General features: G+C 50.2%; 1 protein-coding gene across 6 annotated transcripts in view; it reads left to right on the forward strand.

The window, feature by feature from the left end:
- LOC309808678 (synaptotagmin-9) overlaps positions 1-20,891 on the forward strand; it is a 388,309-nt gene that overhangs the window by 289,778 nt on the left and 77,640 nt on the right. Inside the window, exons 1-2 of one of the 6 annotated variants that reach the window (XM_082629235.1) lie at positions 8,701-8,803; positions 9,034-9,245. The exons of the other annotated variants lie outside the window; for them this stretch is intronic. Coding sequence (XP_082485361.1) covers positions 9,198-9,245 — 48 coding nt within the window. The 5' untranslated portion in view covers positions 8,701-8,803; positions 9,034-9,197. Of the gene's footprint in view, positions 1-8,700; positions 8,804-9,033; positions 9,246-20,891 lie in introns of those variants that run through there. 6 annotated transcript variants of the gene reach the window in all.

Raw genomic sequence — 20,891 nt, forward strand, 5'->3', positions numbered from 1 at the left:
CAGTAAGGAGTTTTAAATGTCACTAACGAGATGTCCAGAGGATGGGCAGTACCAGGGTTAAATCAGTGACTCTGGGATGACCTCAAGGGCTCCAGCTTTTCTTATCTTTCTCCCCACCATCCTCAGGGTGTTGATTCTTCCTCAGGTGTGTCCCCTAACAGTTGCAAGAAGGCTGCTGCAGCTCCGGGCAGCCTGTCCTCACACACACACACAGCTGTGTTCAGAGGTAGAATATGTCCTCTTTTTATAAAATGGGAAGATTTCTCTGAAACCCCCCAGCTTCTCATATGGTCCCAATGGTCAGGATTTGTTCGCATGTGCATACCCTAGCTGCCAGGGAGGCTGGGGAACCAGTGTTGGTGCTTTCACTGATCATGGTGGGGGGGGGGCGTGTCTGTCGGGAAGGAACCATGATGGGGGGGGGAATGGCCCTTAGGAAGACAGCTCAGGGCGACTGTCACACGTCCTTTAGGTGTGATTTTATTCTTGTTGACTGACAAGTTCTTATTTTCTGTGTGTGTGTGTGTGTGTGAACCCCTGAAGAAAAGAATCTCATTGGCTTAACTCATAATTTTTGAGCCAAGCCCTCCAGGTCTATGAAGAAATGTTAATTGCCAAAGAAATAGAAATTCAAGATTTTCATTTATGCTCAGCTGTGGTTGGTTTTGCAAGATGCATTGCAGAAAACAGCTTGCATTCAGATTTGCAGATCTGTTTTGGGGTCTGTTTACAATGGTTGGGGGAATGCTTGCCTTGGAGAGATTTTTCTTAAGGTTGTTGCGTTGGATTAGCTGCCCTTGGGTCAGGGGTCTCCACCCAAGGGCCAATAATTAGCTGGGGTGAGAGGGTAGGAATCGTGGTCTCCTGTTACTGTTCAACAGTAACTGTAACTGGGATATTCAGTCACAGATACTGGCAGCTGTAGCACACAGAAATAGGGGCTGCTGAAGAGGCCGCAGTGGATGTGGGGAAGCGGTTGGTGGTTCGAGCACATAGTGGACTAGCCCTGGGCCCCCACCCTTATGTCTTGAATGGTGAGGGAGCTATGGTCCTAGTGCACCGTGGTCAGAAAGCCCGTGTGTGGACAGCTGTTTCTTTACAGTGGGGCTGGTTCCTCTTTGCTGGGTGCTGGCAGGGCTGGACACAGATTAGCTGGCAGCAGCAGGGATTCTTGGCCTGGGAATAGTTACAAACAAGCCAGGCTCATCCTAAAGACACAAGTATCTATGGAACAGAACTGCCCAGTATTCAGTGGTGCTAGGTGGTGGGCAAGTTTCCAGGGCTTTGGGGCCTAAAACAGTGTCCTCCCTTCCTTGGCCCCTAATAGAATGAGGAAAGGTGGGCTTCAGGCCTGGAAGGGTATGTGCGGGTCTCTCTAAGCTGGGGTCCCTCTGGGACTTCAATGAAGAAAGGAACAAAGGGCCTGGATTCCCCTGTTCTAGGAGCAGAACTGTTACCCAACCAGGTCTGTTTGCCTGATGCACAGCAGGCCAAATGCTGAGATGCTGTGGTTTACAGCCAAGAGTTTATTCACAAGGCAGCCAAGTGAGAAGACAGGAGAATGTCTCAGATCTGCCTCACTGAAGGCGAGGGGGTTGGAGTATTTATGGGAAAAGAGGGTGGTCCTAGGGGAGAGGTGATTGGAAGTAGGGTAAAAGGAAATCGGTGTTCTGCGCAGGTGCATCTGGGTTAATGCTTCTGCATATTCCAGTTGGAGGCCCTTAGCATCATCTGAGGGTGGAGTTTTCCATTCCTTTAATGTCAGAAGGCCATTCATTAGACATCTGCGCAGGCCCAGTTTTAGGGTGGTGCCAACCAGTCCCTGGCCGGCTCACACTGGGCAGGAGCTGACTCCAAGTTCCTGTAAAACAGCTGGGCTACATGAAGCTGGGACGGTATGCAATTAAAGGGAGGAAAACAGAAAGAAAGAAAAAAACAAGTGAACTTAATGAAGGCAATTTACAATCAAAGGGGTTTTAGCAAGCTGTTCGCTTATCTGTTGTTTTATAAGACAAGTTCAATCATTTCTATTATCAGCTTCTGTTAATTCTATGGGGCACAGTTTCAGTATCTGAACTCTGGGCTTAGCCTCAGAAAGTTGGTGGAGTGCCAAGGCGCTTCGGAAGGGGCTCTTGTATAGGAAAGGCTCCTGGAGACCAAGGCGAGCAGGGATCACGGAGCCTGGCTTGCAGAGAAGCATCAGTGAGGCTGTCCTGTGATAGCAGAAGAGTGTGAGCCTCTTTCATGGTTGGCAGACGGGGCCGAGCTCAGGGTCAGGACTCGTAGAGGAGGAAGCTGAGGCCCAGGCTGGAAGGCTGCAGCATCTCTGCTGTGATGGGAATGGAGCTGAGTTCTAGAAAGGGGCCACCTTGTTCCTCTCCCTGCAGCTGCCTCCTAGGCCTGTGGTGAGCTGGGCGATGAAGCCCTCAGGGAGAGTGGAGCCCGTAAAGGGCTGGTCAGCCAGCTTCCAGTGGGCCCTGCAAGGCTGGGGAAACAGCCAGCTAGCGGGGTAAGCGGGCGGGTGACCCAGGTTCCTGGGAGATGCCCAAGTGATACTAGAGCCTGCAGGGTCTCCAGATGGAGCAGCTCTGGGGCCTTCTCTAATAGTTGGGCACACACACTCATCATCTGCAAGGCATCAGTCTGTTCCACTCTCATTACTTTGGATGTGGGTCAGGGAGATTTTTGGTGAAGACCTGAGGCTTTGGGGGCTGAAGGTGAAGTCTGAAGAAAGGCAGGTAAACCCAGCAGCAGCGGAGTGTGGGCAAGTCAGGGCAGAGCCCGGGCTTCAGGGCGGTGGGGGGGGGGGCTTGGCAGAGACTCTCCAGAGGGGCTGTTCTCTGTGCCGCCCTCTGGAAGCAGCGTTCGTGGAGTCGGTGTGGCCTCCCAGCGGGCCCATGCTCTCCTCAGCCAGGGTTCAGGTGTCCTGGTCAGCGTGCTTGGACAGGTGGAGGGGAGCAAACCAGGGTGAGGCGCTGTGGGATGAGGCAAAAGGCCGGCTCTCTGCCACTCACATGTGGCCACGGATGAACCTCTCTTCCCTCCTCTGGGACTCAGTTTCCCTACTGGAAATGAGAGCTGGTCTGACAGTCGGTCTGCAGGATCTGGCCACGCATTCCAGTCCTGCAGTTTAAAGGCTATAGAGTGGCCCCCTGGTAGCCACCAACCCCTGCCTTCCTCAGTCTAGACGTTTAGGTTTGCAAAGTGGAGACAGGTTAGGGAGACCCTCTAGGCACAGCTGCCCCATGTCGGGGCTCGGCCGAGGCCGTCATCTCTGGTCATCTCCGGAGCCGTGAAATGGGAGGCCCTGAATCGGCAGCTTCCTCTGGGCCTGGCTGTAAGGGAAGTAAGGCCCCTCTGGGTTGTGTGCTGACCTGTGTCAGTCTGTCCGTCAGATGTTTGCGTGCCCTCAGCTACCTTCTTAACCAGTCTCTCCAGAAACAAAAAGACCAGTCCAGGAGGGTGCACGGCCACCCCCGTCATCAGCGCAGCCACCGTGTCACAGATGGTGGCTCCTTCAGCTCCCAGCGCCTCCCACAAAGCCCCGACGTTCCCGCCAGGTTCAGCCTGCAGTCTTTCATTCCGGCCAGAGAAGCAAATCTGCTCACCGTATTGAAAAGCCAGAGGAGTTACCAAAAAAAAAAAAAAAAAAAAAAAACCCAAAACGGGGAGAAGCTGTTTTACGAATTATAAACCGTGAGCTTGAGTTTCTCGTGCCCTGCGATTCCTCTCTGTATCTCTGTTCTCCGCTCAAGGCCAGGAGCAAGAGATGGGTGGGGTATTTATGTGGCAAACATGTTCGTTTTGAAAAGTCACAGACGGGAGTTTTATAGGAAAATCTTGGCTTTCTGGATGTTAGAAAAGGGGAAATTTGGTGATTGTTTTTCAAAAAAAGAAATAAGTGAAGCCTATGTGAGCCAATTTCCAGTGCGTGTTTCTTGCCCTCCCCACTATAGGTGTGAACTTGAGAGCTCGAGAGTTGTAGGTGTCAGCACTCTCTTTCCTGTGCTTCTCTCCCAAGGGACTCCTGCTAGACTGGTATGCTGGTTGTGGGGAGGCTCTTTGTCCCTGTGCAATACTGGAAGAAGCCACTAGGTGGGAGTCAGGGACAAATGCTGGAAAGTCTAAAAGCCCAAGGAAGAAGGTATGGGCTTTATATGAGAAAATAGCTGCCTCCCCCCACCCCCTCCCAACGCTTAGAGGTCATAAGTTCCTCTCATTAATGAAGCCGCTGGACAGTGTACCTGAGTCAGCTGGCAAAAAGAATTATTTTCCTTGGAACCCAGTGGACATAAGGGTAGGCCTGGGAGGCCTCCACTGTTTGTGGCGGGGGAAGGAGACCAGAGGGATGAGGGCCCGTCCTGGGAGCGTAGACTTGACCTTCCATTGTCAAAGGCGAGAAGATCTCTCCAAACACCTTTTAATTCCAGTGCCTTTTGCTGGTGCGCTATTAATTAGGGTGGCCTCTCCATTTCCTGACCCTGCGTCTGTCAGGCCCTGCCCTAGAGAAGTCTCCTGTACCTTGGGGGATTTTGAATACGTTTTTTTTTCCTGTCACAGCACCCCAGATTGGGGGTTTTCAGCCACTGCAAACTTAGCAGTTTTAATTTTCCTGGATTTTGGGTTTCTACCCACCCCGGTCCAAGTAAATTGTACCTTACTAAATTCCAGAGATCTGGCTTCTTTCAGACTTGACTTGAGCCTGTTTCAGTCCCTCAGAACCAATGTTTATAAATGATCAAGAATGTGCAAACAGTGGTGAAAGAGCAAATAAATCCTTCCCCACTAAATTTCCTGCTTCAGGCCCAGGGGATGTGGTGGGCAGTGTTGCCTGGTTAGCATGACCTGAGGTCTGAGCATGTGGACACCTCCCAACCCTCTGCCCGCAAAGAGGGCTTGCCAGCACACCACCGGGCCTCCTTCCCTTTCAGGCACCCGCTAGCAGGTAGGGAGGCTCCAGAGGAGTAACACTTCCAGGCAGACGGCTCAGTACACTGGGCTCCAAGACCTTCCGAAAGTAGTCTCCTAACCTCTTACTCCTCAAATACGGTCCTGAGACCAGCACGATAAGCATCACTTGGAAGCTTGTTCGCGATGCACAGTCTCAGGCCCCATTCCCAACCTGCTGGGTCCGAATCTGCATTTTCACAAGAAAGCCCTCTAGCCCTGGTGATTCACTAAAGATAGAGAAGCAGCATCCTCACCCCCAGGTCAGCAGTCTATGGCCTGTATTTGGCCTGCTGCCTATTTCTTATTCCCTGTGAGCTAAGCGTAATTTTTTATGTTTTTCAGTGATTGAGAAATCACAAGAAGACAATTTTGTGATGTGAACATGATATAAAACTTGAATCTTAGCGTTCACAAAAAAAGTTGCTGGAACACAGCTAGCCTCACTGCTTTCCACATTGGCTGTGGCTGCTTTTGCACTACAAAAGGGAGTCGACTGTCCCAAACCATATGGCCCACAAAGCCTCAATCATTTGCCATCTGGCCCTTTACAGGCAGTGTGCCGCCCCTTCTGCTAACTCATTTTGGAGGTGGGTCTTCATGCTTGGACACCCTGGGGACCTGGGCTGCGGTGGCCAGGATGCCTGTTTCACAAGCAGGACTTGCTTGCCAGCCTCGAGGAGCAGTGTCCTCAGGCTGGCTCTTCCCCCTTCTCCCCTTCCTCTTCCAAGAGGCAAGCCCCCAGTGCAGCACACCTGTTGAAGGGCACAAGCCTGTCTGACTTACTAGGTCCGTCCTGGCACCTGTCACCGTGGCCCAGAGGCCAAGGCTCAGGGCTGAGCTGGAGCTCAGGATGCTGGTGAGAGGTCAACAGAATAGCATGTGACCCCTTCTCGGTCCACAGGTGTGCCCAGTTAGATGCTGCTGACTCCTGGCCGCTGGCAGGAGGAGGAAAATCTCAGGAACTCCATCCCCAGTCATTCCCACGCATACATGGGATTCCGGCCAGATAAGTGACTTTCTTGGGTTCCCCTCCTGGACCCAGGGATGAGGAGGAGGGCAGTCTATATGAGTTCCCCTGACCACTCTGGCCTCTTAGCTGTGCTTTTTGCTCCCCAAATGCTCAGTTGCCTGCCCTTTGCCCTCAGCGGGCTGCCTCATGTTCCAGACAGTAGTGAGTTGAGTCTGGTCAATGTGAGTTGCTTTGGGGAAGGCTCCGAGGGCCATAGGGTCACTGTAATGACTCCTATTGATGTACCCTATGTGGTTCCTGAAAACGTCTCTCTTTAGTGATGGATCCAGGGAGTCCCTGAGAGTCTCTCTACCTCACAGGGCAGTACTATAGAAGTAGGACCATCCCCATCCTGCCTTAATAAGAGTAGCCTAAATCTTTCTGAGTAACTACTTAGACCAGATAAAACCCAGGCTTTCAATCTTTTGGGCGTCATGGATCATTTTGATGACCTGATGAAAACGATTTCAGAGAAATAGTGATTTATACCTACCAAATAGTGCTTTATATACATTTTATGAACGTACTCAGGGGCCTGTCTGATCCTCCGAAGCCCCTCTGTGGCCTATGGTAAGAAGCCCCTGGCTGGGATGGCCTTCTGAGTGAGGGGCTGCAGCCATGGGTTTGCTTCTAGGCCTTTGGAGTGCTATTTTGTGGATTCTGAGTTGAAGTGCAGTATACTTAGGGGGTTCAAAAAAAAAAAAAGACTGAGGTAAGAATTGCTACTTGAGGATACCATAAAAATATGTCAAGAATTTAGCTGCAGCTTGTCTGGATTCCCTCCCTCCCCCCTCCCTCCTCCCCTCCTCACTCCCCACCCCCATTCATCACACATGAGTTGAGCTAATAGATGAAGCTGGCTCTGTCTTTTCCTCTCTGAGTCAAGCATCTTTACCCTGGGGAAACTCATTTCTCCACATAGAGTTTCAGGCTTATCTTTCCAGTCTCACCATTTGAGCCTCACTCTTTCACGTGGAGAACTTTCAGGTTCTTACCGTATGCTAGGAATCGTGCTAGGCGTGGAAATCAGAGCCGTGAATCAGGGCTCACACATGTGCTCCCGTCTGGTGAAGAGGACGGACGTGTAAACAGGTGTGGTTCAGTGCCGCAGGGCAGGTGGTGACATGGGGAGGGGCTGCGTGGGTGGGTGCCGGGGAGCCAGCTTCCCCAGAGGCAGGTCGGAGTCAGCGAGGCTGAGAGGCAGCCATGTTGCTGCCTGGTTCCCTCTTTTTCCTCCTCTCACACCAGAACCTACCAGTGGACACTGATCCCCCTCCAAGGGTGGGCAGGCCTCTCCCCATACAGCCCCCAAATCAGCTGTCTTGCCTCTTCCTCCCTGGAGCCCCAGGAACACCTTTATCACATACCGTGTGGAAAGTTCTTTACCCAGGGCAAGAAGTTGGTTTCAGTTGCCTTGGATGCTGGGCAAACGTGTGTTGACCAAATGAATTCATTTGACTTTCCCAGGTTTTTAGACAGAAAAAAAGTAAAACGGCCTACCCACCCCTGCAGCCTTAGAGACCTTGACTAACACATCCTATCCTAGTTCTGGGCAGGGAACCTTGGCGAGTGAGGCCCGGGCTGCACTCTGGAACTGGGCCAGAGGCCAGAAGAAGGCTCTAGAGCTCAGGGCATGGGCAGCTGAGCCTGCTTTTCCTTTCTGGCCTCTGATCTGGGTGTGTCTCCAGGAATTTACTCCTCCCCTCATGCCAGCTGCTGGCCACAGCCCTCCTCCTGCTGCCTCTGTGTTCTGTGTGGACTGGGCCAGCCTGCCGGGGACTGTGTGTGTTTTCTGCCTTGTCCTCGGGCCCTGCTTCTGGGCTGTGGACAGTGTAGATGCCATGCTAAGCAGCATGCCATACACCCAGCAGAGCCCTCTGTTCAGGTGGGAGCTCCAGGAAACCCCCTGGTGACCCCCAGGGGCGCCGGGAAGGCCCACGCAGTCACAAGATGTGTGTCTGCAAGTCATTTCGGGCAGCAGAGCTCAGAACCCTTGCGTGTAACCACAGTTCCCATTGCACCCACATCAAAGACTGCTTTCATAACCAGTCATAGCCGAGGGCCACACGTTGAGGGCTGGGCAAGGGAGAAAAGCTGTTTTTAGGGGAGCTCTCAGAGGAGGTGGGAATGTGAGGAAGTGGGGGGCAGCCTGTGGGGAATGTTGGACAGACCACCCTGGCAAGCCAGCATGTGACCTGCCAGTAAGGAGGCAGATGCCGCTCCCTGTCTCGTCAGCCTGCTGCCTTCCCAAGGCTCCCACCCAGAGTGCCCCCTAGATCTCATGGACACACGTGAGGTGGCCTCACCTGGCTTGTGAAGCAGCTAGTCTGGGCTGGGGACATCCAGTGAGGCAGCACTTGAGAGAAGCTCTGCCCCGTCTGTTCCCGTGCAGAATGCAGCCCCGGGGAGCCCTGTGGTGGTGGCTGTCAGCAGAGGTCTCCAAGACTGCAGCACCGGACGGTGCCCCCAGTGCCCAGGACAGCAAACCCCCAGCAGGGCCAAGAACCCAGACTGGGGCTGCTTCTGAATTTGTTCTTATTTGGAAAAGACTGGCTTCCCTCAGGGCACAGCCTGACACCAGCCTGGAGGAAAAGGGGTGGGCGTGGGCTGCTGGGTGGCAGTCAGGCTGTGTGTGGGAACCAGCAATTCCTCCAAGAGCAGCGCTTATTTTTAGTCTTCTCCCCAGTCCCAAATAAACTGAGAGCAGCTGGGAGCCTGTGGGTAAATGCAGAGTGGAGCTGAGACAGGAAACCGGGGTCTCTCCCTAATGAGTTCCAGCCACTCCAGAAGGGGGAAGCCAGACGAGGAATTTTCTTCAGGACTGTTTCCCTCTGGCAGGCTCTGGTATTATCACCGAAAAGAATGTTACCCTGTGTGTGTGTGTGTGTGTGTATGTGTGTATGTGTTTACAATTTCTGGCCAAGTCTGTCTCCCCACCCCCCCCTTCTGCTAGGTTCCCCTGCTCTGCAGGCTCTGTGTCCCGGAGCTGGTGCCTGTGTGTGTCCGGCGGGGTGGGAGGTGGATACCGGACAGCACGGTCTGGTCTGAGCCACTGTGTCTCTGAAACTGTTTAGGGAAAGGCTGCCGGACGCAGGCCAGGGACGTGGGGAAATTTGAACACAACTTGACGTTCCTGAGGGGGAGGGGGCAGCAGCAAGGAAGAGGAGAGAATTTGGTCTCTGGCCAGAAAAAGGGCTTTTTCAACCAAGGAATCTAACTGCTGACATGGGTACCCAGCATGGATGGGGACATTGATGTTTACAAGCATTTCGCGTGGCTGAAGAGGGTAAGTGACTGGCTGCTTTGTCTGGGTCTCCGTGGAGATGCGTGAGGGGTGAGACACTGTGTGTGTGTGCGCGCGCATGTGTGTGTGCGCGTGCACGCGTGTGCGTGTGTGGAGGGGGGAGGTGTTTGTCCAGCGAAGCCCTGTTGTGGCCAAGCTCTCCATGAGAATCTAATTATAGACACTAGGGGAGAAAACAGTCAGCTGTCTTTGTTTCTCCTCTGACATTCTAGTGAATGAGCCTCTGTGCAGAAAGGCAAGAATGAAGTGAGGAGAGTTCGTTATTTTAACTTTAGCACGTGAACAGTTGGAGGCTCCAAACACCGTGACTAGAAGAAGGTGCCCACCACTTTTTGGTGTGAGGATGCGGGGAAGGAGCCACTGCCTTTCAAACGCACTGGATTCAGAAGTTGTTGGGCTTCTCCTCTGCTCGGAAGTTATCTGGTGTGGAGAGTAGTCAGTCTGCTGTCAGCCGAAGGAGCTGCTGCGTTTCGGGGGGGGGGGCGGTGCGGGGGGGAGGCTCTCGGAAGTCCTCTTCTGCGTGTTTCTCAGAGGCCGAGGGATGGCGTTGCAAGTCGTTCCTGCCGACTCTGTCGGGGTTGAGCGTGAGAGTGTGGGGTGAGCAACAGCGGGTGAGTGCTGGGGGCTGGAGTAGCGTCCGCACTCACAGAACCCAGGCTCGCTCTCCTGTCACCATCTTTGAGCTGCACAGATGGGTATCCGTGTATTTTCACACCGAGGCTGAATGTTTTCAGAGGCAGGAAGAGCAGAAGCAGCTGACAGATAAGAGATCTGACATCGTAACTGTAGAAGAACAGGAGGGACAGGAAGTGTCCAGCTCGGAAGGTCCCCGACTCCAGCGCCCCAACCCTGGGCCTGCTTCTGCGTGCGCCCTCTGCACTTCTCGCTCAGCAAATATTTATCAAGTTCTGGGTACTGGGTGTCCAGTGGTGAGCACAAAGTAGAACCGGTCTCTGCTCTTGTGGATCTCCCATCTATTGCTTGGGAGATGCCAGTTAAATAGTCCCAGGAAATAAGCCTGAAATTTACAAGTTGATAAATACAGCCAAGAAGAGGAACTGTTGGTAGCCATCATCAAGGGCTGTTACTGATTGAGAAGGAGGAGTCAGGGGCCCTCTTTGAGGAAGTAACACTTCATTGAAAACTGAAGGAGAAGTAGGAGTGAGTCAGGTGGAAAAGGGGGTGAAGAACACCTCTGAGCTCGGTGATGGTTGGGAGCTGTGGGTGGGTTCCGGATCACACAGGACAGGGAAGGCCGCAGTAAGGATTGTGGGTGACATCGTTTGTATAATGGGAGACTTGTAGCAGGGAAGTGGCATGAGATATGTTGGGGGATCTAATTTGTATTTTATGAAAATTACTCTAGCTGTGATATGGTGTATGATAAGCTGTGTCATGCAAAGTGAGGCAAATGAACCAAATTAGAGAGCTCGAGGGCTTATTGGGATCAACTCGTACAAACCCCTCATTTAAAAAAGCCCAAGAGGGCTTCCCTGGTGGCGCAGTGGTTGAGAGTCCGCCTGCCGATGCAGGGGACACGGGTTCGTGCCCCGGCCCGGGAAGATCCCACACGCCGCGGAGCGGCTGGGCCCGTGAGCCATGGCCGCTGAGCCTGCGCGTCCGGAGCCTGTGCTCCACAATGGGAGAGTCTGTGACAGTGAGAGGCCCGCGTACCTCAAAGAAAAAAAGAAAAAAGCCCAAGAAAGGCCGGGAACCTCATGGCTGTTAGTGTTATGGCTATAAGGGGTGCAGCCTGATCTTGAACCCTGCTCTCTGTCTCCCAGTCCAGTTCTCTTTCCTCATTTCTATGGCCAAATAGGTAGAAAATTATGGGTTTAGAACCCAGCAGAAATCCTGTTTGTGCTCAGCCCTATCCCAGCTTTGGGATGGGGGGCATTGCAGTCACCAGAGAACAGGCTGAGGTGACCAGCCATTTCGGTAAAGGTTCACATCCATTGTCTTAAGAATTGAAAAAGCCTCACTGAAAAGGTTTGGAGGAAATAGGTGAGAAGTGCACTTCCCATCACTTGTTCTTTATTTTCTTGTATCCAGCTGAAGCTTTTTAACCAGGAGGTCTTACAGCCTCGATGTGCCTGGGATTGTAGGTGCCATGTCCCAGCCGCTGGGACAGATGTTGTACCTTTGTACCTTGTGCAGAAGTTCTGTCTGTGGAGGAATTAATTCTGCATGCGAGGCAATGTAAGAAGGTCCTTTCAGTCCTGAGACCCAGGCTGTGAGCTCTGACTCTTGGATGGTGGGAAGTCTGCTGGGAGAAGCTCTAAGTGAGGAGACTTCAAACCCCCTGGGAAAGACTCATAGCAAAACATGTTTTTCTTCTACTTTTAAAGAGCATTAAAAAAAAAAAGCAAAGCACAAAGTATTGGATATGTCATAGGCAGTATAATCAGTATCTTTCCTATTTTCTACCTGAAACACAACTGCCAGATTCTTCTTTTTTAAAATCCCCTTTAGGGCCTCCCTGGTGGCGCAGTGGTTGAGAGTCCGCCTGCCGATGCAGGGGATACGGGTTCGTGCCCCGGTCTGGGAGGATCCCATATGCCGCGGAGCGGCTGGGCCCGTGAGCCATGGCCGCTGGGCCTGCGCATCCGGAGCCTGTGCTCCGCAACGGGAGAGGCCACAACAGTGAGAGGCCCGCATACCGCAAAAAGAAAAAAAATAAAAATAAAAATAAAAAAAATAAAAAAAATAAAAAAAATAAAATCCCCTTTAAAAAAAAAATAATCCCTTTTCATCCTTTGACCCTGATCGTAAGCCCCAGGATTTGCCCTTACTCTGGACGAGAAAGCCGAGGCTTTTCTACCCGCTTGGCTTTTAAGACTTTTTTTTTTTTTTTTTCCAGTACGCAGTCCTCTCACTGCTGCAGCATCTCCCGTTGCGGAGCACAGGCTCCGGACGCGCAGGCTCAGCGGCCATGGCTCACGGGCCCAGCCGCTCCGCGGCACGTGGGATCTTCCCAGACCGGGGCACGAACCCGTGTCCCCTGCATCGGCAGGCGGACTCTCAACCACTGAGCCACCAGGGAAGCCCTAAGACATTTTTTTAACCTGGCCTCAACTTACCTTTTTAGTTTCATCATTTATATCTATTTATATTTATTTTAATTTCATCTCTTTATATCTGATGAGCTCCCACATGTCGTCCCTGCCTTTTCTGAGCTTCTACCTCCATGTCCTCCTCTTAATTCCCACCCACTTCATCTGACTCCATCAAGGCTCTCCTTTTCCATCAGTCCTTTGCTGATCTCATCCTTGTGTTGCATGCAGTGGACTCCAGCCTGGGTGCCCAGCACTTTCCATCTGCCTGGCTCACCCACCCCCTTCCCATGTGCTTCCTCAAGCTGGGGTGGCTTGGAGAGCAGGTTTCTCTTAGCTCAGGTTTTTGAAGGTGGAAACATGCTGTTTCTTTCATGTTCCCCCACACAGGGGGTTGTTCCAGCAGAAGAGGTGCCTGGATGAGATGTGACCTGGTAGGAGGCTGGGAGCCCTTGCCCTTGGACCAGTCCAAGGAGGTCAATGCCTCGGAGCCAGACAGTCTTTGAATTTTGGGACAGTAAGGGGAGATGCCTATGGCTAAGAAGGCCCAAAGCTACAGGGGAAGCATTTGGTGAGAAAAGAGACATTGTCTCGTGGCCTTTGGGGGACGGGATACTGCGTACTGTTTTAGCTAAGAACATGCAGTTTGAAGTAAAGCCTGGGTTGGGCTCTTGGCTTTGCCACACTTGCTAGCTGTGTGATCTTAGGCATATTATCTCAAATCCTGGATTTCTTCATCTATAAAATAAAGAAGGTAATAGTGCCAGCCATGTACAGGTTTTATGAGGATCAAGTAAGATAGTGTATGTTAAATGCTTAGCAGAGTACCATGCACGTAGGGAACATTCAATAAAAGTTAACTGCTCTTGGCCATTACCAGGAAGGGGGATATTGAAAGAGGAACAGATGGGACCCGTTTGCTTCTCTCCTAGGAGTGCATCTTAGGCCATCATTCCTTCAGCTTAGGCCCCTTTCCACATTCCAGGTCAAGGTCTCAAAGCAAAGACCGGCAGGAGACAGCTGGGACCTGGCCCACCATGAGTAGCCAGAGGCCCCAGTGGCTGCTGAGAGAAGGCTGGCCAGGGCTGGTCCTCCAGTGCCTTCCCCAACAGACAGATCCCTGGGACAAGGTCATCTCCCACCGCAAGCATCCAGAGGGTCTCCGCCCCTCAGCTCTTTGGTTCCTGACTGACTCACAAACAGCTCACACCTGCCCTGCTTTGAGATCAGTGGCTCCAACCCACATAGTCCTGAAAGAGCCTCTTAAAATAGCAACAAAGCAGGGTCTGTGGAGTCCACCCGCTGCCCTCTGAGCAGGAGTTTATTTTCCCAGGAACAGAAATCCCAGCACTGTCAGCATCTTCACACTGCTGCTGGCTTCTAGGACTCTGTGTTGGAGCCAAATTCCAAACCAAAGTCACAACCCCATCCACCCCACCCCCACCCCCTAAGAGAAAAACAAAAACGGAGTCATCATGGCTCCCCCATGCAATTGGCTTGGGTTCTGTAGTACAGTATGGGATGAACTCAAACTGCTAATGTGAGACTTTATTCTGTGTCATCTGGTGCTCAAACGGTTGATCCAGTAGCCTGGCCACTTAGGCCAGGAGAGCTGCAAAGACATCCTGGCCCCAGACATTGACTTGCCTTGCACTCAAGTCAGAGTGCAGTTAAAGTTGAAGTAGGAGCAGCTTCTGTGAAAGCTGTTCCTACTGGCTAAGAACGCGGATCCTGTATCCAGCTCCTTGGGTTCATATCTCAGCTCTGTGTGACCTTGGACAATTGATTTACTCTCCCTGGGCCTCAATTTTCTTGATTGTAAAATATGGATGAATAATTCAATATATGTAAAGTGCTTAGAAAACGCTTCATAGATGTTATGGTGACGATGACCTCGGCCACAACTGACAGCCTCTGGTTACTCTAGAGCCATGTGCCCAAACTTGATTCTGGGCAGAGAGATTTTTCAAGACCAGGAGGAGGATGACAGTGGGTATTGTTACTCAAGGGTTCTAGCTGTCCCCATTTTCCTAAGGGTACATCCCATCTTTAGCCAATGCACCCAAAATGTCCACCCATCATATTCCCCAGCATAATTTAGGAGCTAGAATTTTGCCATCTGTGACTCCTGTCTGGCAGCTATCTGGAGAGGCCCTCATGCCTCTTTTCCAGCAGGGTTTAGAAAAGGGGCATCATACCAGGGTCATTTGCTGAATAGCTTGGGTGGGTAGACCAGAGCAGCAAAGCCATCGGTAGTTCCATGAACTGGCATCAGCACTTGGGGGGCGGGGTGTCCCTTGACTCATCCCTGCATTCTTCCCTCCCCCACCCCTGTATCAGCTCTTTCACTTTTCCATTTGTCCCCAACCTTATACTCCCCTCTCAACTGATGTCACCACCTACTTCATTGAAAAAAAAAATTAGCCACACATAGATGAACTTCTTATCTTCCCTCCCCACCACCACAAAAAGTGACAGTGTTCACAGCCATCATTCTTCTTCTTTTTTTAAAGGAATATGAAAAGCGTATTTTTTAAAAATTTATTTTTGGCTGTTTTGGGTCTTTGCTGCACGTGGGCTTTCTCTAGTTGCTGCGAGCGGGGGCTACTCTTCGCTGCGGTGCGTGGGTTTCTCATTGAGGTGGCTTCTTTTGTTGCGGAGCACAGGCTCTAGGCGCATGGGCTTCAGTAGTTGTGGCACGCTGGCTCAGTAGTTGTGGCTCATGGGCTCTAGAGCACAGGCTCAGTAGTTGTGGCGCACGGGCTTAGTTGCTCCGTGGCATGTGGGATCTTCCCAGACTAGGGCTTGAACCCATGTCCCCTGCATTGGCAAGCGGATTCTTATCCACTGCGCCCCCAGGGAAGTCCCCACAGCCATCATTTTTCAACTTCCTTTGGTTTCATGGGTCAGGAGTCCCTTCTCTCCACCAAGGCTATCCCAGTATCCTGTACTCATGATCCGATGCTATTCCACGTCCTGTTGTTCTCTAATTGTTTCTTCTCTTTACTCTGCCCTGCCTCCTTGTCCCATGTCCTTGGCAGAAAATGCTTCTCCTTGATTCTTAGAGAAAAACAAAACTGTCTCTGACCATGTACTTGTCTCTCCATGCTGCCTTATAGAACTTACCCTCCTTTCACCATCAGGAATCTTGAAATCAAGAGCAGACTAAAAACTCAACATCTCTACTCCTTCCTGGTCACTCCCAAACCCACTTCACCTTGGCTTTGTCCCTAAGAAAGCTTTCGAAGTCCTTCTATAATGTTCTTATTGCCTCTAGTTCCCAAGCAACGTTTCCCATCCATTTTCCCTGGTAATTCATTCCCATTTGGGCATCTTGTGGGTTTAATGAAATTCTTGTGGCCAAAGGACCAGCTCCTCTCTTTGGCCCTTACCTAATCCCACATTTCCACCTGTGGATCTTTCTCTTATGCTATTTGATTGATGAAATGCCTGGACCTTCTATCTCAGGAGCCCAGATGCATCAGGCAGTTTACTTCTAATGCCTCCAGGTGAGCTGAAACAGTCACAGTTGCTCCTCCATCCCCAACTCTGGCACCTGATGCTGCCCCTCTGTCTCCGACAGGTATTTTTAAGAATCATGAGTCAGTGTGTCTCTTGGAGTTGGCAAGATGAGGAAAGAGCACCACTCAAAGAGCCTTCTGTTTTTACTCTGCTCCTGGCTTTACTATACTCCCTTCACAAGATGCCAGCACACTTGTAAATACCACTTCTCCTACAGTCAAGTGCTTGTAAGTTCCTTATGCATCCAGCCACCTGATCAAGAGAATTTAGCAAGGACTAAGCTTATGCAAGGCTATAATCTTGGAACAAGATCTTGGTGAATCCAGTGCATTCCTCTCACCTCCAAATCCTGCTTCCCAGGATGATCAGTTAGGAGCCTTCATGTGGCATCACACCAGCCCCTTGGTTGGAAAGCTTATAGACAGACTGTCGAGATATTCTTTGTTTTCTGTGTTAGTTCTGGGAAACCAGAGTATCTGAAGGGTGGCGATTGTGGCTTCATGGATAGCCTATCTGTATCAGGAAGACTCTTTCCAAAGATGCTGTTCTCTATTCTTCTGGGGGAATTCCTTCATAGCTTTCAAGACTCAGTCTTTCAAGTGGGGACTCCACTGTAAAGCCTCTCCTCTCCCTTGAAGGCATAATCGATTCGTCCCTCCCCTATGCCACTGCTGCTGGCTTACATACAACTAACTCTATGACAGTACTTACCACGTCTCACTGTAAGATACAGAGCTCTTTCAAGGCAGGGACTGCCTAGCACAGGGAGTGGCACCTAGTAGGTGTTCAGGAATATTTAGTCACTGAATAGATAACTGAATGAAGCATAATTATGTGAACATTGGTTGACCAAGCTATTTAATTTGCTGTTCATGAACTTTGCTTTGCTCGTCCCTGATGGCAGATCATTCGATAGTGACAACCCCACCAGCGACCCTTAGCCTCCCCTTATATATAATTGCAACTAAGAGAGGTGGAGGGCAAAAGGAGGTCAAGGTCAGGATAGGATCTCTCTTGTTGGGCTCCTGGTAGCTAAGGACCTGACTGTACTCTACTCACACTGCATTTCGAAGAAACTTCTTTAACTCTGTGCCAGAGGTAGTGGATTGGCTTGGCTGTTCCTTGTTGGGAAAAAGTGGTTTTATAATAAGTGCCAGAAAGGCCTTAAATTCCTTAACCAAAAAATCTAGGAGAAGTTTTCCTTTTTTTTTTTTTTTTTTTCCAATGCACGTACAGACCTTTACTTGGGTCCTGATCACCATGGAAATGATGGCACCACTCACTCAGTGGCTTTTGGTCCTGTGAGTCATCACATCATCATGATGTAGTGGGAAATTACAACAGCAGGGAAGACTCATAGGCGTGACGGTCTGATTTTTTTAAAAAGTCTTTGCCACTCAGCCATAAAAAAAGAGTGAATGCCATTTGCACCAACATGGATGGTCCTAGAGATGATCATATTTAGTGAAGTAAGTCAGACAGAGAAAGACAAATACATGATGTTGCTTATATGTGGAATCTGTAATTATGTAAGTAGCCGTCATTCCTCTCCTTTCAAACCACAGCCTCTGGATGTTTAGCCGAAGGTCTTGAAATATCTCATCAGCAAAAAAATGCTTGCATTCATTCTGCTTGATTCCTTTGGTGATGGGTAACCTGAGCCATGTAATAGAAATTGTAGCTTCTATGATCTACTTCTTTTTTTATTTTTTTGGTCCTTATTTTTTAAGTTCTACGTTTTCCAAGTTTCTCAAAAGCTTGTTACGTGAGTGGTGGTCCTGAGCTTGAAGTATAGCCTTAGTGACTTTGACATCTCCCCTGTGCCTGGCAGCCATGGCTCTCTTGAGGTGGGTTTTCTGGATTTGATATGATCCCTTTGACTAGGCAGCCTGGAAACACTATGGCCGGAGCTGTCTCACTGGGGAGCTGACTGCCTTAGGCTTTTCCCACACTCCGTGCTCACATACCAAGTGACACCCCCATGCGACCTCTCCTCCACACCACTTGTTTGTTCTGGAACCAGCTCCTTCCCCGTGTTCAGTGAAGTGCCATGCTGATAGCAGGTCCCGTGGGACATTGCCTTCACCCAGCATCCCCGAGAGTGTACCAGAGCACACTTGGAGGGCATGCCCTTCCAGCAGAGGCCAGCCAGGCTGTGAAGGAGTCAGACTCCTGGGGATTCTGCACGGCCCCCATCCATGCCACCAAGCACCCCCTCCAGAATTCTGCAGAGACCTAATATGGCCATCCCTTTGCCAAGCTACAGTGGAAGGACCAGGCCAAGAGCGAGCAAGCATCATGGAAGCTGAGCAGCCACTAGAGTCAGAGGGTGATGGCTCTGAGGAGGCTGCTGGGGGTGGGGGCTGGTTGGTGGGGGCACAGCTCAGCTGGAAAGCTCATGTTTAACCTAAATTTGACCTGACTTTCAGATTGGAACAGAAATAAAAATGCAAGTGTTTATGATTAGTCATTATTAGCTATTGAAATTTTCACTGTGCTCATTATAAACTGTGGTCGTATAGATACAACTCCAAACGTGGGCATCTTTTCAGAGACGATGGAAAGTGAACAGGTTCGAAGCTGTCTGCACCGCAGGCATGATTCCAGGGCTCTTAGCTAACAATGGGTTCTGTGTTGTCCCTTAGGCACTCTTTTTCTTTCCAGCCTGAAAGTATTTTCGTTATTGTTCCTTTCAGTTGTTTGTTCAGATCTTTAGATACTTCATAGGTGTCCTAATCAGAAATGTTGCCTTTTTTTGTTCTTTTGCACAGAAAGAATGAGTTCATTAAAACTGTCAGTGCAAGGGAAGATCTGTGTCTTAACTGCATTTCGGTCTTTTAGTTTAAACAAAGCCATTTAGGGCTTCCCTGGTGGCGCAGTGGTTGAGAGTCCGCCTGCCGATGCAGGGGACGCGGGTTCGTGCCCCGGTCCAGGAGGATCCCACATGCCGCAGAGCGGCTGGGCCCGTGAGCCATGGCCACTGAGCCTGCGCGTCCGGAGCCTGTGCTCTGCAGCAGGAGAGGCCACAACAGTGAGAGGCCCGGGTACCGCAAAAAAAAAAAACAAACCCAAAACAAAACAAAGCCATTTAAATGAGTTCCGTGTTTCCACGATCATTCAAAAACTGTTTATATTACATAGAGGAAATATAAGAGCATCCTGCTCTAAAGAGCTTTCTGCACTTTTATTCCCACACGTCTTTGTTTTTAATGACCTAACTGATCATCTGTGTCACTCTGTGAGGTATGATCTTTGTTTAAAGGATGGGAAGCTTGAGGTGAGGTGACCTACTTGAGCTTGTGCATGGTTAGTGCAGCCTCACCTCTTAATCGTTCCCAGCTGTCATTCTGCAGAGACGGTCCTACCTTGTAGAGGCGGAGGCTGCAGGAATTCTGTACATGAATATGGAAGCCCCCAACAAAGTCCCCAGGGATCCCCTGCCTTGAAATCCAGCTGAGCAAAGGGTGGGAACAGGGAAGCTGCAGCTCTCAGACCTGGCATTTGTACAGCTATACAGGACATGTTAATTCTTTCAACATAGCTTCTTAAACAGTTGTTAGGTGTTTTTATGTTCTTATTGCCCTTCATTTATTCATTTCCCATCCACCCTTATATCTTTTAGCCCTACTTTAGCTTCTTGTTTATTTCTTGTTGTGTTTTAACCTATTTTTGTTTATTTCATCTCTCCCCCCACACACACGCAGTTGATGCCATGGGCCTGTTGCATCTGGTATCATTCCCTGAATTAACCTTCTTGTTCTGCTTGGGAAATAACAATGGAGGCCAACAGGTGGTGGATAGAAAGTCATCCATTTCACACACAAAGGAGAATGGGTTCCTTTTTTATCCGCATGCATACCACACAGACACACCCTGTGCCACAAAGTAGATCCCTATTAGCCCTTGATGATAATCTTGGTTTTAACTATAGTTGGCTCAGAACTGACAATTCTGTCTTAAAATTTACCAGTTCAAGCAAATCAAGCAGTGGTAGGTAGAATCCCTTTGTAATTCAGTACTATATCCAAATAGCAGGAATGCTTTCTTGTAAGTCTGTTTCCAGAGGAGTAAATTTCAATCAATTGACTGATCACCATTTGAGACAAATGCATTAGCCAGGACTTTTGGTTGCAAGTAACAGAAACTCGGTTTGAACCAGTGTAGGCCAAGAGGGGACCAACAGGAAGGGCAGGGATGTATCATTGCCTTTGGACAGCATGAACCAGGGGTGAGAACGCCACCAGTCTCTCTTTCTTGGCTTTTGTTTGTGTTTCCATGTGTGTTGGCTTTATAGCTTACTCCTGCTGCAAACCGACTTCCTCCACCTGGAAGAAGACATGTCTGCTGACAACCTTTGAACCTTGTAGCACAACCACTACCATTTTCTGCTCCCAAGTTTAAAAATGCAGAGGAAAGATTCCAACCATCTAAGCTTTGCATCAGGAGGTTGGAAGGGGTGAGAATACCTCTAAGGAGATGGCAGCCCTCACTCGTGCCACATAGTTATAGCAAAGGTAACGACCCCAGCCTGTTCCTTTCTCTTAGCAAGAGAGCAAGAGGGAAATTGACTAGTCTTATTTTTTTTTTTATGCAACTAATGATAAGGGTTTTGCCGGTGTGTGTCGGGGGGAACCTTAAATATCCGCTGATAATCACATCCCTGATAAAAATGCAATGTCCCCCAAGATATGGAAAACCTATTTTATTTCTTGAGTCTGCTAGCATTCAGCTCTTGGTGCATGAGGAACTTAACCAAGAGTAAACTCCTTATTCACCCGTGGAAGAGGTGGAGGCAGGACTCCGATTAGTCTAGTGTCTTTGTGTAGCCCCAAATGCCATTGTATAGAGACTCTGTCCATACTGGAATCTTGGTGGTCAGGCCTGTGCTTCCTGGACCCACACAGCCCTCTCTCCATCCTCCCGCTTCTCTCCTAATCACTGAGTCTGATTAACTATCATGGTCAACTCCATGACCCCCAACCATGGATCAGCCTGCACGGCTGCTACATCATCCTGAAGCCTCTGTCTCCCATTTAGAGATGGCTTAGAAGAT

Source organism: Mesoplodon mirus, assembly GCF_964341445.2.
Source record: "Mesoplodon mirus genome assembly, chromosome: 7".
Taxonomy (NCBI): domain Eukaryota; kingdom Metazoa; phylum Chordata; class Mammalia; order Artiodactyla; family Ziphiidae; genus Mesoplodon; species Mesoplodon mirus.